We start from the raw sequence: 14446 nt of genomic DNA, 5'->3' as shown, positions 1-14446 counted from the left end.
TTAAGTAATGCAGCACCAAATCAAAATCACTGAAATGCTGACAAAGGAGCAACGCTTAACATTACATCCATCCAGAGAAATACCCATCTTTAAAGAATATAAATTAGAGTACCTTCCATTGATTGAGATGTTTGTCCAAGCTAAAGACTTGGTGGGAAGGTTTCAATAAATGAATTCTAAAAAGGACGAGAAAGCCAAGAGATTGCTCGAAGAGAACTATGGAAATGAACTCTTTTGCAGCAGCTTGTTTGGAGAAAGGTCAAATTGGAATGCCATTAACAGTGAAGATAGAAAAGCACTGCTCAATTACACTATTTTTCTTTAAGGATATTTTAACTCAATGGAAAATATTGATACCTTCCTTTAAACTCAGGGAAAAGTGTAGAACTGCAAATTCATAGATTCAAACAAAATAAAAAATTCAATGTTTCTAGTTTTGGTTGATTTCATCAAAAGACATGCACTGATGGTTTTAAAGAAAGTAGTTTTGCAACAGAAAGTGCAGGTGCACGCATAGAAATGCAAAAGAGCAAAACATGTCAGATTTCCAAAAGACAGAGTTACGCCAGAGCTACCACCATACATGTCAGAGTCAATGACTTTGGCCAACTTGACAACACTTGATGATGAAAGCCCTTCAACAGTTATGTGCGTGTCAAAATGATCAACAGCCGACACACATAACTACAGTGCCAAATGTTCCAAATGACTTTGAACCTCTATCACTCGACCACTTGCTCCAGCTCAAGGTCAAACCAATGTTACCACCAGGTTAAATCCATCTGCAATATTCAGAGCCAAAACACTGTTGGCAGCAAGTGAAATGCATAACGGAGTTCTGGAGCAGATGGATCTACGACTTTGCAAGAAAGACCAGAATGGAATTGCATTCAAAGAAACCATATACCTGGACATACATGTATTGATCATAAACTGAAATGCACTTCATTGATCCTGGTTAATGGCAAAAGTTCTGGAGACACCACCCAGATCAAGAAGTCTGATTCTTTTTATGACCGAAACAAACATGCTGGAAAGACCAGTAAGCTAAGTTATCTCTCTGGTGCCAGTCTCAGAATAAGGCAAATTAACATTCACAATTAGAATGTAGTTTTCAAAGGCTGAACCTTTTTTATCCGGCTAACTTTTATTAAAGATTCCCATTACAATTTGTTTTGTGCAGAATGCCAAAATAATATTTTCACCCAGTGGCGACCTCTAGAGTCAATTAAAAAGAAAGACTACAATTCCCTAGCACAAGCTTATGGAGATACACATTTATGGGCTGATGTGGCAGAGTTCTAAACCGCTCAATTATTTAACGTTATCATCTTACAGTAAGTACATCTTTTAGTTTTGTTTTGCCTCTTTTGTTTTTATAGTAAACCATGCAATAACGATTATATTTGACTGACCTTTGGGGGCAGATGGTGCAGTTGGCTTTCCAACCTCACTGCACCACGTTGCATTGTTACTCTCCACTTCATCAAGTTCAGCAGCAGGTGGCTCAGGATGCAGAGGCTCTAACTCCCTGCTGAGCTGATAGACTTTATTCTGAACAGGAGTGCTGGGCTCTGAGGGGAAAAACAGAAAGCTTTCAGTAAAACTTAAAAAATGAATGTTTGTCAGCATTTTAAAGTGCTGTTTGACTGACAAGGAAAGGCCAAAAAACAAGCCATATATATTTATCCAAAAGATCCAGAAACAGGTGGCATTGATTACATTTTCAGATTTACCTGTGAAGACAGATAGCGAGGTTGCTTCGCTTTGATTTCCATTGTCTGCAATCTTTTTGAAACTGATGGTACACTCAGTCCCGTGAATCAGTGCCTTAACCGTGACAGTTTCTGCGTTATCAACAGTCAAACTGCCGCTGTTTGTTTCACAGCCAGAGTAATCTAACTGTAGTCTACACCCAGCTACTTTCCCTGGTGGAGGAACATCTGTCATAAGACAAGAAAAGTACATCTCAGTATCTTTACATATCACTGCGTATATATTTATAACATTAGGTCAGTTATTGACAGTCACACTTACGGTCAGACTGTGGTGTTGCTGGAGTGTTCTTTCCTTCCTCACAGCACGGGTCAGGAGAGGGATCTGTTTCTTCATGATGTTCCTTGGTAATTGAGAACATTACAGTATGTTTGCATTCTATTTTGAACGAGTCATACTATATTAACAATTGTTGGTTAAATAACCTTAAAGAGGTGGATAGAGACATTTCTTTGTATCAGAATACAGCAGGTTGATGAAAATGTTCTTTGCACTGAGATTGGACATTGGCATTATGCATAGGTGATCATTTAATAAAAATCAGAATGGGTGCTGTCATGATCAATCATATTACTTAGAACCACATATCCTGTGACGCTCACAGGGGAGGGCAGGAAAATGTATAAATACTTATGCTTCCCCGCGCGGGAGGGGTCAGCTATTCTAACCTTAATTTACAACCTGGTCTCACCAGAATGCGTGACTCCACCACGACTCCTTAACACCGCAGTGCGTGGTGGAGTCACGAACTTTGCTACATTTACGTGTCTGCACCACGCAAACAACCCCAATGTAAAGTGAATGAGGCTCCTTTGTCGTGGTGCACACACGCATTTCTACAACGTCCCGCAGTGAGCTTTTATTCTATAAAACGTTTTTAAAATCTACTTTATTGCTTGTAGTCACTCACGGGAGGCTTCTTTTATTTTATTTGTATTCATAATCATTTTTATTTTTCGTCAGAATGTATTATGGTGCATTAGTTACGAATTTTTGTTCTCAAAAAACAGTGCGTTGTGTGTAATACAACTGTGATTTTTATTAAATGAGTTAGTTTTTAAGGAAGGCCAGAGCTTCAGCTGTGTCAAATAGATTGTTCCCTTTAGTTAACGTTATTTAAAAGATAATTATATTCCTATTTGATCATGTCCCCTTTATTGTATTACGGACACAGAGAGCAATGTGAGCCTCCATTCCCATTGGATAACGGAGGATTTTACACCCGGAAGTAAGTATTCTCCTTCCTGTCGATTGATTTTACAGTGATATCTGCACTACTCATCAACTCAAAAACACCAGAGTATCCTTGTTAATTACACAACATTGATTGGTTTAAATTGTGTGCAATGCTTTTGTAATTTTCCCCTTCGATTCGGAGAAACAAATATGTGTTCAGAGTTTAGGATGGCCGAAGACACTACACTACCCAGAATCCTCAGCTATTGTTCTGCTTTGCCTCAAGCTCTGTGATTGGTTGACCTCCAACTGCATTCCATATGGAAAAAAAAACGTTTCGTAAAAGATAAAATCATACTTTATTCAGCAGTGCTTGCTTTACTCTTTGAAAGTCATCACATGAATGCATTGTAATGAATGGTTTGGCTGCATTAAACATTACACATCTGTCGTAGTTCTTTATTTATCTACAGAGATCGGGCTCAGAATAGACCGGAAACTATTCTTTTACCGTTCGGTTTTAATTTCACAATAAAGTTAGTAGTAATAATTTGTTTTGATATTATTGTTTTTTATTAACTACTAGACCGCTGGGTCATGTTAAGACCTTCTTTTCTGTCTTGCTGTGGGTTTTTTACATCGCTTTTGTGTTACAAATATCAAAACAATAACAGAATATATCCGTCGTAAACTAAACCAGAAACAGCAGTATATTTTATTTTGTTAACACTGTAAACTTGACAGCTTTTTAACCCGCACCTCCTACTGGTTAAAGCACGTTATTACACGTTTAGAGTAATTGTAATGCAGGTAGATTGTGTTGCTTTTTAATGACTGTTTTAAAATGCCTTTTTCTTCACTTATTTTAACTGATATTATACATATTAATTATACTCTTATAAGATGTATGTAGATAGTATAAGAAAGGTGCAGAATATGTTTAATGGTGGAGGTACACAGGTATCGATAGATGTCTTGTAATACACTGTTGAGGAACCTGTGACCCAAGTTTTTCATTCATTGCATAACTACACCGTAGTTGTGTATATGATATGTCAATAAACCTTAGAAAATCTTGAAATCTTGAAAGGGATGTGCAAAATAGCCATTATATACAGTTTTTAATGAACTATTAGTAGAGAATAACGAGTAATGAATATGCTTTATAGGGATCTGCAGATAAATATTTAATCTTCTCAAGCACCCACTACCAAATATCTCGCCTGATTGTTGGCTGAATTCACTGAATTTTACTCAGGTGTAACTAAAGTCTGATTTAAGGGTTGTTTATATTTCACATCATTAATCCAAATCTGTAAAGTAACTCAAATAAATGTAGTGGAGTAAAAATACCAGGTTAACCTTAAAGAATGCCCTCAGGATTATAAAAGACCCCCATCACCCCAGCCACAAACTGTTCTGTCTGCTGCCGTCTGGCAGGCGGTACCGCAGAACTAACTAACTAAAACCACCAGACTCAGGGATAGCTTCATCCCACAGGCCATAAGACTATTAAACACCTGAACTTTGAAACAACATCCATAACATTCATCTGGCTGCTACTTAGAAATTATTTATCTAATATATCATATTCCAATCACTTGTATATAGACTCTTATTGCACTATTTCACTTTTTACTATTTGACTATTTTTCTTTTTGTATTTACTTGCACTATTTTGTCTGTGTATCTGTTTTATTGTGTTGCACTCATAGACTGTATATATAAATGGACGTAGGGTTGCACTGTTGGAGGAGCCTGTGACCTAAGGAGGGGGGGGGGGGGGGGGGGGGGGGGGGGGGGGGGTAGGACACGTTCTAAGCACATGGTGTAGTCCCATAGCTGAGGATTCTGGGTAGTGTAGTGTCTTCTGCCATCCACACACGACGAACAAATATTTGTTTCTCCGAATCGAAATGGGAAAATACAAAAGCATTGCACACAATTTAAACCAATCAATGTTGTGTAATTAACAAGGATGATCTGGTGTTTTTGAGTTGATGAGCAGTGCAGATATCACTGTAAATAAAATCAATCGACAGGAAGGAGAATACTTACTTCCGGGTGTAAAATCCTCCGTTATCTAATGGGAATGGACGCTCACATTGCTCTCCGTAATACAATAAAGAGGACTTGATCAAATAGGAATATAATTATCTTTTAAATAACGTTAACTAAAGGGAACAATCTATTTGACACAGCTGAAGCTCTGGCCTTCCTTAAAAACTAACTCATTTAATAAAAATCACAGTTGTATTACACACAATGCACTGTTTTTGAGAACAAAAATTGGTGAATAATGCACCATAATACATTCTGACGAAAAATAAAAATTATTATGAATACAAATAAAATAAAAGAAGCTTCCCGTGAGTTACTACAAGCTATAAAGTAGATTTTAAAAACGTTTTATAGAATAAAAGCTCAATGTTGGACGTTGTAGAAATGCGTGTGTGCACCACGACAAAGGAGCCTCATTCACTTTACATTGGGGTTGTTTGCGTGGTGCAGACACGTAAATGTAGCAAAGTTCGTGACTCCACCACGCACTGCGGTGTTAAGGAGTCGTGGTGGAGTCACGCATTCTGGTGAGACCAGGTTGTTAATTTAACTATTACGCATTTCATTATACTTTTTACCTGTGCTGAAAGAAGTACTCAGTAAATATTAATACAAAAGTGTATATTTACCAGTAAGTAAAATAGTGTACAATAGTGTGTACCAGAACACTGTAGCTCTTCACTTTATATAAAAGTACCTCTCAGTATCTCCACAGCAGGTATATATTTATTATATTAAATCAGTTATTAACAGTCACACTTACGTTCGGACTCTGGTGCTGCTGGAGTGTTCTTTCCTTCCTCACAGCACGGGTCAGGGAAGGAATCTGATACTCCATAATGTTCCTAGGTAATTAGGAAGAATATGTTGAATTTTTGAATTCTAATCAATACATGAATCATGCCATATTCACAATACTTAAATATATGACAATATTTCTCTTGTAATTCTATTGTAATTTAATTATTTACCTCCACATCAGGGTTATCCATTGCAGAAACACTCTCAGCCATCCCACAAGATTCTTCAAACAGCGTCTCACTGAAAGTGTTAGAAAAGAACTGTGTTACAACATCTAATCTAATGTAGATTCTACACCAGGCACATGGAGAGGATGAGAGGGGACGGGGCTCAAATGCACAAAAGGGCACATAAGGAAGTCCCTCCCTTTCCGGTGGACCTCCATGGGACCTTCTTTAGGAAAAATGATGTATTGAAGTCAATAGATGAGAGTAACACCTACGTCACTTCCGGGCGAAAATGACGGCCCGGCCCACTTTTGGGGGAAAACAACGCTGTCATTTGAATGGCGGTCAATACAAATTCTGAAGTTTTTGCCAATCCGATCAGAGATGTATTAAAACCGTGGATTTTTGGATCTTCAAAGAGCCCGATTACGATGGCCAGTCAGGCAAACAATTACATTAAATCATTTGAAATCGACGATCGGGCTCGATATATGGTTAAATTCAAATCAGTAGGCGAGGCCGTAATTTCGCCAGCTGTTACTTTCATGAGCGAGGCGGAAAATAATTGTTTTATCATGCCAAAAAGCTGCTGTGTCGTTTATTGCACCTCAAACATGAAAACAAATCCAGAGTTACGTTTTTCTGTACTTCCTCTAAGAAAAAAGGACAGTAAAAGAAGAGCTCCGTGGCTTCAGGCTTGATCGCCATTCAAATGACAGTGTTGTTTCCCCCAAAAGTGGGCGGGGCCGTAATTTTCGCCCTGAAGTGACGTAGATGTTACTCTCATCTAAGGACATCGATCGCCTACTGCAATAGTTAACCATATATCGAGCCCTATCTTTATTCTGAACATGAGTGCTGGGCTCTGAGGGGAAAAACAGAAAGCTTTCAGTAAAACTTAAAAAAGTAATGTTCCACCAATGTTTGTCAGCATTTTAAAGCATTTTAAAGTTTTAAAGTTTGACTGACAAGGAAAGGCAAAAAAATATATAGCCATATATAATTATCCAAAAGATCCAGAAACAGGTGTGATTGATTACATTTTCAGATTTACCTGTGAAGACAGATATCGAGATTGCTTCGCTTTGATTTCCATTGTCTGCAATCTTTGTGAATCTGATGGTAGGCTACACTCAGTCCTATGAATCAGTGCCAGTGACAGTTTCGGCGTTATCAACAGTCAAACTGCGGCTGTTTGTTTCACAGGAGTAATCTAACTGTAGTCTACACCCAGGAATCTTTACATATCACGCGTATATATTTATAACATTAGGTCAGTTATTGACAGTCACACTTACGGTCAGACTGTGGTGCTGCTGGAGTGTTCTTTCCTTCCTCACAGCACGGGTCAGGAGAGGGATCTGTTTCTTCATGATGTTCCTTGGTAAGTGAGAACATTACAGTATGTTTACATTCTGTTTATTATGTATATTAACAATAGCTTATGTGACATGTATTTGTAAATGTATTGTCATTTAACGGTTTACCTCCTTATCAGTGTACTCCATTTTTGATACACCCTCAGCAATCCCACACCGTTCAGATTATCCAAACAGTTTACCACTGAAAGTAATAGGAAATAACCAGAGGTGTAAGAAGTAGATCTTTTACTTAAGTAAAAGTACCATTACTACAATGTAAAAATCCTCTGTAACAAGTAAAAGTCCTTTATTCAAAATGTTACCCTAGTAAAATTACAAAAGACATCAAAAGATACTTCAAGTACAATACGTGAAAGTATACTCATTGTGCAGTAAGGCCCATTTTCATATTTAAAAATAATTGTATTATAATTAGTAATAATGAATGTATTAATGTCAATTAATGTCAATGTTGCACTTGGTAGAGGTTGGGTTCATTTTGTATATCTTGATATATACTGCTGGGTGCCTATCATATAATAATACATGATGGTTTATTAGTTTATTTTGTATTCTGTATTATTATTCAACGTCTGCAGAGCAGCTATCTAAAACTGTGAAATACATATTGTTGAGTAAAAAGTTACAAATTGCCTCCAAAATTAAGTGAAGTAAAGTATATAGTAGCACAAAGTGAAATACTCAAGTGAAGTACAGGTACCTCATATACATACTCAAGTACAGTACTTGAAAACCATTCAACACAACACCTGAACACCACAGATCAAACAGCCATGTGAACTCTGCAGCCTGATAGATTACTGAAACTGATGAGTTATGCTTCTGTTTGAGACCATGTGAAGCCATCATTTAAAAAGTATTTCAATGAAAGACAAAGAAATGCTTTCCTACCTTTTGTAGATGAACCATGGTAACACGTAAATCTGTTCTTGTATCCAGAGCTTTCATCTGCAGTGTATAGTAGTATAAAGCTCTGCAAGTACACAGCCCTGCCCTTCTCTGCCAATGCAAGTGCCTATGAGAGGTGTCTCCTTTTATACTGCCTTGGGAAGCCACTTTGCATTTTATTTCCTTGAAAAAGAAACGTATTGTTTGGTATCCTCCCTTTCTGAATAATTATTTTCAGTCAACCCGCTCTAGGTCATGATTGTGAAAACAGCTTCTCTCTGAAAACAACAAGAGAGCTTTAATCTCAAGATTCAAAATTCAAAGGTTTATTGTCATAACATCATAACAAACTACGGTGTAATTATGTAATGTATGAAAAACTTAGATCACAAGTTCCTCAACAGTGCAATTTTTAAGATATACCATTTTTTTTAATAAAAAACAACAATCAAAAATAAATATAGTGCAAGCTCAGGTGTAAAATAGTCTTTTGGCCTGTGGGATGAAACTGTCCCTGAGTCTGGTGGTTTTAGTCCGGATGCTGCGGTACCGCCTGCCTGCCAGACGGCAGCAGACAGAACAGTTTGTTGCTGGGGTGATGGGGGTCTTTGATACTCCTGTGGCCTTTTTTGACTCTTATAGACTGTACTGCTATTCATATTCCAATAAGATAAAATACCGTGTGTCTTAGTACTAGTCTGCTTTCGTTTTTGTTGTGTGCAGACTTTATTGTTGGGTATATCTTACAAAGCCAAACAGCGCCCCTGTAGCAAACGCCTTTCAGCCATTATCAGGTATCTGTTATGAGGAACTGACAGCAGTATTAAAATGGGTTTCTGAGAATGATTCCGTTAACAAATACATATTAACATCAGATGTTCAACAGAGCAAGGAAATTGTTGTCTCCTTCATTACAAAACAATTGGCTTGCACAACACCATCTTACCTAGTTTTTTTAAGTGTGCAAATGAAACAATTTAATAGCAATGTCATTTTCTGTAAAGGTCTTGAAAGAAGTGGAAAGAAACTCTATTTTGCATCTGAAAAAAGCAAGTTAATGAACATGATCCTAATTCTGTGACATGGCATTATTAACAGGTGAACATTTAAGGAAACTAAAAAGGGTGTTGTCACGAGCATATTATGCTTTGAGGAGATTTTGCATAAATTAAACATAAGGGGATTTCCAACCTCAGATTAAATAGCATTTATTTCCTGTTGAAACCTGATGTAACCAGTTCTCAGGAACGTTATTCAGAACCACATACTATGTGAAACAACAGGAGAGGGGTGAACACTTTTTAAATGTGCTTTTGACACATTTGAAGTCCCTTCTTTTATGCTACTCCGTTGCACGAGCACAATTACGCAATTTCGTTATTCTTGGTACCTTGGAACCATTGTAAAAAAGGAATTGGCATTGATAAAGACCAATACATGCTAGAATCCTTTCTTATAACCTTCTCCTCCTCCTTTCTACCCAACTGACTAAGTAACTAACACTCTTACAACAGGATATTTTCTACCAGAGAGGGTGCTTAACCTACTCCTGGGCCTCTCATAACAGTTGAGGGTGAGATACTAGAGCAACCCCTACTAGTGTACTTAGTGTGGGCTGATGTGAACTGGTTCCCCTGTGGGAGCTACGTTACTCTGCAGGCCAGTTCATTCCCTAATTCTTGTGATGGTGCCACGACTAAATATCTAGGCCTAATAAAGGATATCGGTATTCACCTTGGTGGAAGGACAAATCGACAAAGGCTTTCGTGACTCACTTACTTTTCCTTCCTGTGCTTACCATGTGTATTTGCTGAGACTGTTCCTTACATCAAATCAGAAGACTTGTCTCAGCTTCACTTGCTTCCTTCTGTTCCTGGAAGCAAAGCCAGTTCACCATAGTTTGGAGCTTTTGAAGTGCCAACCATGATACAGATAGGGAATGGATGGTGAAGCAGGGTCAGCAGAACCATTCAGATAGAATGGGTCGGATTACTTGTGTTTTTTGGAAGGGGCCTGCCCTCCAATCAGGATTCAGAGTGCTTCATTCTGTACATTGACCTACTGCTATCAATGCACTTTGAATACAGATTATTTTGTTTGTCTAATTTAAGACCATAAATTAATGTAGCGAATATGGTCTTCTAGTCTAAGCGAGTCTGGTTATGAATGAAAGGCAGTCATTGATGTACAGTATGGAGGGGTAAGGTTATGTAAGGTTCTATTATTTATAAAATCTGGAATAATATCTTGCACTACAGTCAAGTAGGTGTTAGCTCAGAAAGAGAAACTCTATTTTGCATCTGAAAAAAGCAAGTTAATGAACATGATCCTAATTCTGTGACATGGCATTATTAACAGGTGAACATTTAAGGAAACTAAAAAGGGTGTTGCCATGATAATAACTTGCTTACTCACGACCATATTATGCTTTGAGGAGATTTTGCATAAATTAAAATTAAGGGGATTTCCAACCTCAGATTAAATAGCATTTATTTCCTGTTGAAACCTGATGTAACCAGTTCTCAGGAACGTTATTCAGAACCACATACTATGTGAAACAACAGGAGAGGGGTGAACACTTTTTAAATGTGCTTTTGACACATTTGAAGTCCCTTCTTTTATGCTACTCCGTTGCACGAGCACAATTACGCAATTTCGTTATTCTTGGTACCTTGGAACCGTTGTAAAAAAGGAATTGGCATTGATAAAGACCAATACATGCGAGAATCCTTTCTTATAACCTTCTCCTCCTCCTTTCTACCCAACTGACTAAGTAACTAACACTCTTACAACAAGATATTTTCTACCAGAGAGGGTGCTTAACCTACTCCTGGGCCTCTCATAACAGTTGAGGGTGAGATACTAGAGCAACCCCTACTAGTGTACTTAGTGTGGGCTGATGTGAACTGGTTCCCCTGTGGGAGCTACGTTACTCTGCAGGCCAGTTAATTCCTTAATTCTTGTGATGGTGCCACGACTAAATATCTAGGCCTAATAAAGGATATCGGTATTCACCTTGGTGGAAGGACAAATCGACAAAGGCTTTCGTGACTCACTTACTTTTCCTTCCTGTGCTTGCCATGTGTATTTGCTGAGACTGTTCCTTACATCAAATCAGAAGACTTGTCTCAGCTTCACTTGCTTCCTTCTGTTCCTGGAAGCAAAGCCAGTTCACCATAGTTTGGAGCTTTTGAAGTGCCAACCATGGTACAGATAGGGAATGGATGGTGAAGCAGGGTTAGCAGAACCATTCAGATAGAATGGGTCAGATTACTTGTGTTTTTTGGAAGGGGCCTGCCCTCCAATCAGGATTCACAGTGCTTCATTCTGTACATTGACCTACTGCTATCAATGCACTTTGAACAGATGATTTTGTTTGTCTAATTTAAGACCATAAATTAATGTAGCAAATATGGTCTTCTAGTCTAAGCGAGTCTGCATGAATGAAAGGCAGTCATTGATGTACAGTATCGAGGGGTAAGGTTATGTGAAGTCTTGTCAATCATTAAAAGCACTTTAAAATCAATTCTGTAAGACACCGGTAACCAGTACAGTGATGCCAGCAGAGGGGAAATGTGATCTCTGTTTTGTTTGTTATATCCTGACTGCAGCATTCGGAATTAATTGCAATTATTTAAAAGATGTTTTAAGAGGGACAAGTAAAAAGAGAATTGCTATAGTCCAAGCCGCTAGAAATCAAAGCATGTAAAACCATTTCAGCAGCATTCTGAGTGGCAACTGCTCTAATCCTGGCAATGTTTCTCAGTTGGAAACATTTAGTTTTTGCAACCTTGTTAAAATGGATTAAAAAATGAAGATCACAGTCTAAAATGACTGAAGTGGGGTTTGACTGCAGCCAGCCACCAGCGCTTCATTCTTTACCTTAACCTACTGCTACCGAGGCACTGTGAATACAGCATTTGTTGTCCGTCTAACTTAAGAACATAAGTTAATGTAGTCACTTCAATCTTACATTTTCACAGAGAACTCTGGGCCAGTAAACAACCTGCCGAGACTCAAGGAGGACACTAATCGGCAACCAGAGATGGGGTCGTTACTAAAAAAAAGTAATATATTACATATTACATATTACTTTTTTAAAAAGTAATATATTACACTACTTCGTTACTCTCTACATAAAGTAACTCGTTACTTTACTCGTTACTTTACTCGCAGGGCCGGCCAGCCCCTCCCTACAGGCAGATCACGCAGACTGCTAAAGTTTCAAATGTTCTCTTTAGTTCAGTTTCCATTGTCGCATAAGACTGATCCAGATAGCTCTGACTATGGCTGTCCTCTGTCTCCTGCTATCTGTATTTTGCGCAGTATATCTCTGAACGATGCGATGGTGATTCCACTGTGCAAATGGGCAACATTACCTCTACTATGAAGGATGCTACAAGCCTGTCCATCTCTGCTTTGGTTACCGGTCCTCCAAATTCTAATTTGTGCTGCTTCGGAGTCGGCGGTGGCGCACTCACAACATCCTCACTCTGGGTTTGGGGGTCCGGTCCTTAGCTATTAGCTTCACCTTAGCATGTGTTCTTTGCAGGTGTTTGTTGAGGTTTGACGTGGTGTTTACAGCAGTGGATAACAGCTTCTGGCCTGGACACAGTTTGCACCTCACCGTCACATTCCTGTCTATTCTTCGGACGAACTCAAAATAATGGGCATACCTCCACCCCTCGAAAGTTATCGCTGACTCAGCCATGTTTATGCAGCACTGCACGTGGAGATGTGGACGCGCAAGTCGCGCAGATTACGTACATATAAACCTGCGGCGAAAACCCCTCTTGTCTGTCAGTGTGATTATGACTGATTTTATAAAAGTAACGAAGTAACGCGTGTCGGGGCAATGTTAGTAACTGTAGTGTGATTACTGAATTATAAAAGTAACGCGTTACACTACTCCGTTACCGACAAAAGTAATATTATTACAGTAACGCGTTACACCCAACTCTGTCGGCAACTGACCAATATATGGTCCAGACGTTATCCTGCCCTCTTAAAGGCCAGTATCACATGATCAGGATGACCTCAGAGGACACAACAGCACAATTCAAAACGATTGCAAGCTTGTTTTGACATGCATAGTTTGATGCAGGAACTACAGCTGCTGGGTAATCAGGTTTCTGTCTTCTGCAAGACAAACTTCCTTGTATTCAAGGAAGGATTCTTCAGGTTTGGCATCCGCATTCTTGGCAGTCTCACATGCTAAAGGAACTTTATCAAGCCAGAGGCATGTGCAATAAAAGCCATCTCTGAGTTCTCATCACATTGCTGACATTCTCTTACACAAATCGTTCACATGGTCTGCATCAACCGTTCAATGATTGTATTTGACTTACTTGCAGTTCGCCTGTTTTTTATTAAAGTGCATTACACTCAGAGTTGGGTGTAATAATATTACTTTTGTCGGTAACGGAGTAGTGTAACGCGTTTAACAAATCGAATTTGATTAATTGATACTACAATAACAACCAAAGAAGTAGGATACAAAGTCTGATTTAATCAAACTGAAACGTTTACAAATTCCTTGGAAGTTGTTAGATCTTGCCATCTCACAAACAGCATGTTACTCTGTGTGCTTCTCTTCATATGAATCAAGTGTAATCTAAATATACATGAGAGGATGATGACTATAATGAGGAGGACGTGACCCTCTGTGAGCACAAAGCTTGTAGTTTCTCATTTGATAGAAAATGACTCTTTGAGGCTTGCCTCTGCTCGCTTCTTTGTGATTTCTGTCCAACCTGCAGGAATATCAGCAGGCTTTGCATCGTATGCTTCTGCAAACTCATCATTGAACTTTGCCATTACATATTTCCAGTAGTCTGATGCCTGGAGGCTTGCATCTGGTGGGATTTTCCAGTCCGGATAAATGTCTGTGTAAGACTTGTAAGGATGCCATCCATCCTTTGAAGCACTGCAGCGAAAACGCTTGTCACTGTTCACAGAGGAAGAACATATGTCCATCGGGAGTTTTTGTGTCTCATCCCATGTAGATTGACCCAGACCCTGTGGTCGATGAAGTAAAGTGAAGTGCTCCTTGTGGGCTCTTCCTCCTGCCTCACAGGGCGCTTGGCAGAACGGACACTGTTCACCACATCCATTTTTCTTCGCATTCTGGCAGTCTGGAGAGTCTTCATCAACAGAGATTCCATGTTCATGGGCAATGTCAGCCATCTTCTCAAT

General features: G+C 38.8%; 1 protein-coding gene across 5 annotated transcripts in view; it reads right to left on the bottom strand.

Annotated features, from left to right (window-relative positions):
• Positions 1 to 14446, bottom strand: part of LOC117496951 (interferon-induced very large GTPase 1-like) — a 59213-nt gene that overhangs the window by 27627 nt on the left and 17140 nt on the right. For 4 of the 5 annotated variants that reach the window (XM_034148821.1, XM_034148822.1, XM_034148824.1 and 1 more), the window contains 6 exons: positions 7280 to 7361; positions 5985 to 6054; positions 5777 to 5858; positions 2038 to 2119; positions 1737 to 1943; positions 1450 to 1574 (listed from right to left, as the gene is read on the bottom strand). In XM_034148821.1, the coding sequence (XP_034004712.1) occupies positions 1450 to 1574; positions 1737 to 1943; positions 2038 to 2119; positions 5777 to 5858; positions 5985 to 6054; positions 7280 to 7361 (648 nt within the window). Of the gene's footprint in view, positions 1 to 1449; positions 1575 to 1736; positions 1944 to 2037; positions 2120 to 5776; positions 5859 to 5984; positions 6055 to 7279; positions 7362 to 8254; positions 8569 to 14446 lie in introns of those variants that run through there. The other variant, XM_034148828.1, reaches the window with a different exon arrangement.

The sequence above is a fragment of the Trematomus bernacchii genome, unplaced genomic scaffold, assembly GCF_902827165.1.
Source record: "Trematomus bernacchii unplaced genomic scaffold, fTreBer1.1, whole genome shotgun sequence".
Taxonomy (NCBI): domain Eukaryota; kingdom Metazoa; phylum Chordata; class Actinopteri; order Perciformes; family Nototheniidae; genus Trematomus; species Trematomus bernacchii.
The sequence above is the reverse complement of the archived record's forward strand: the minus strand, read 5'-3'. Positions and strand labels throughout refer to the sequence as shown.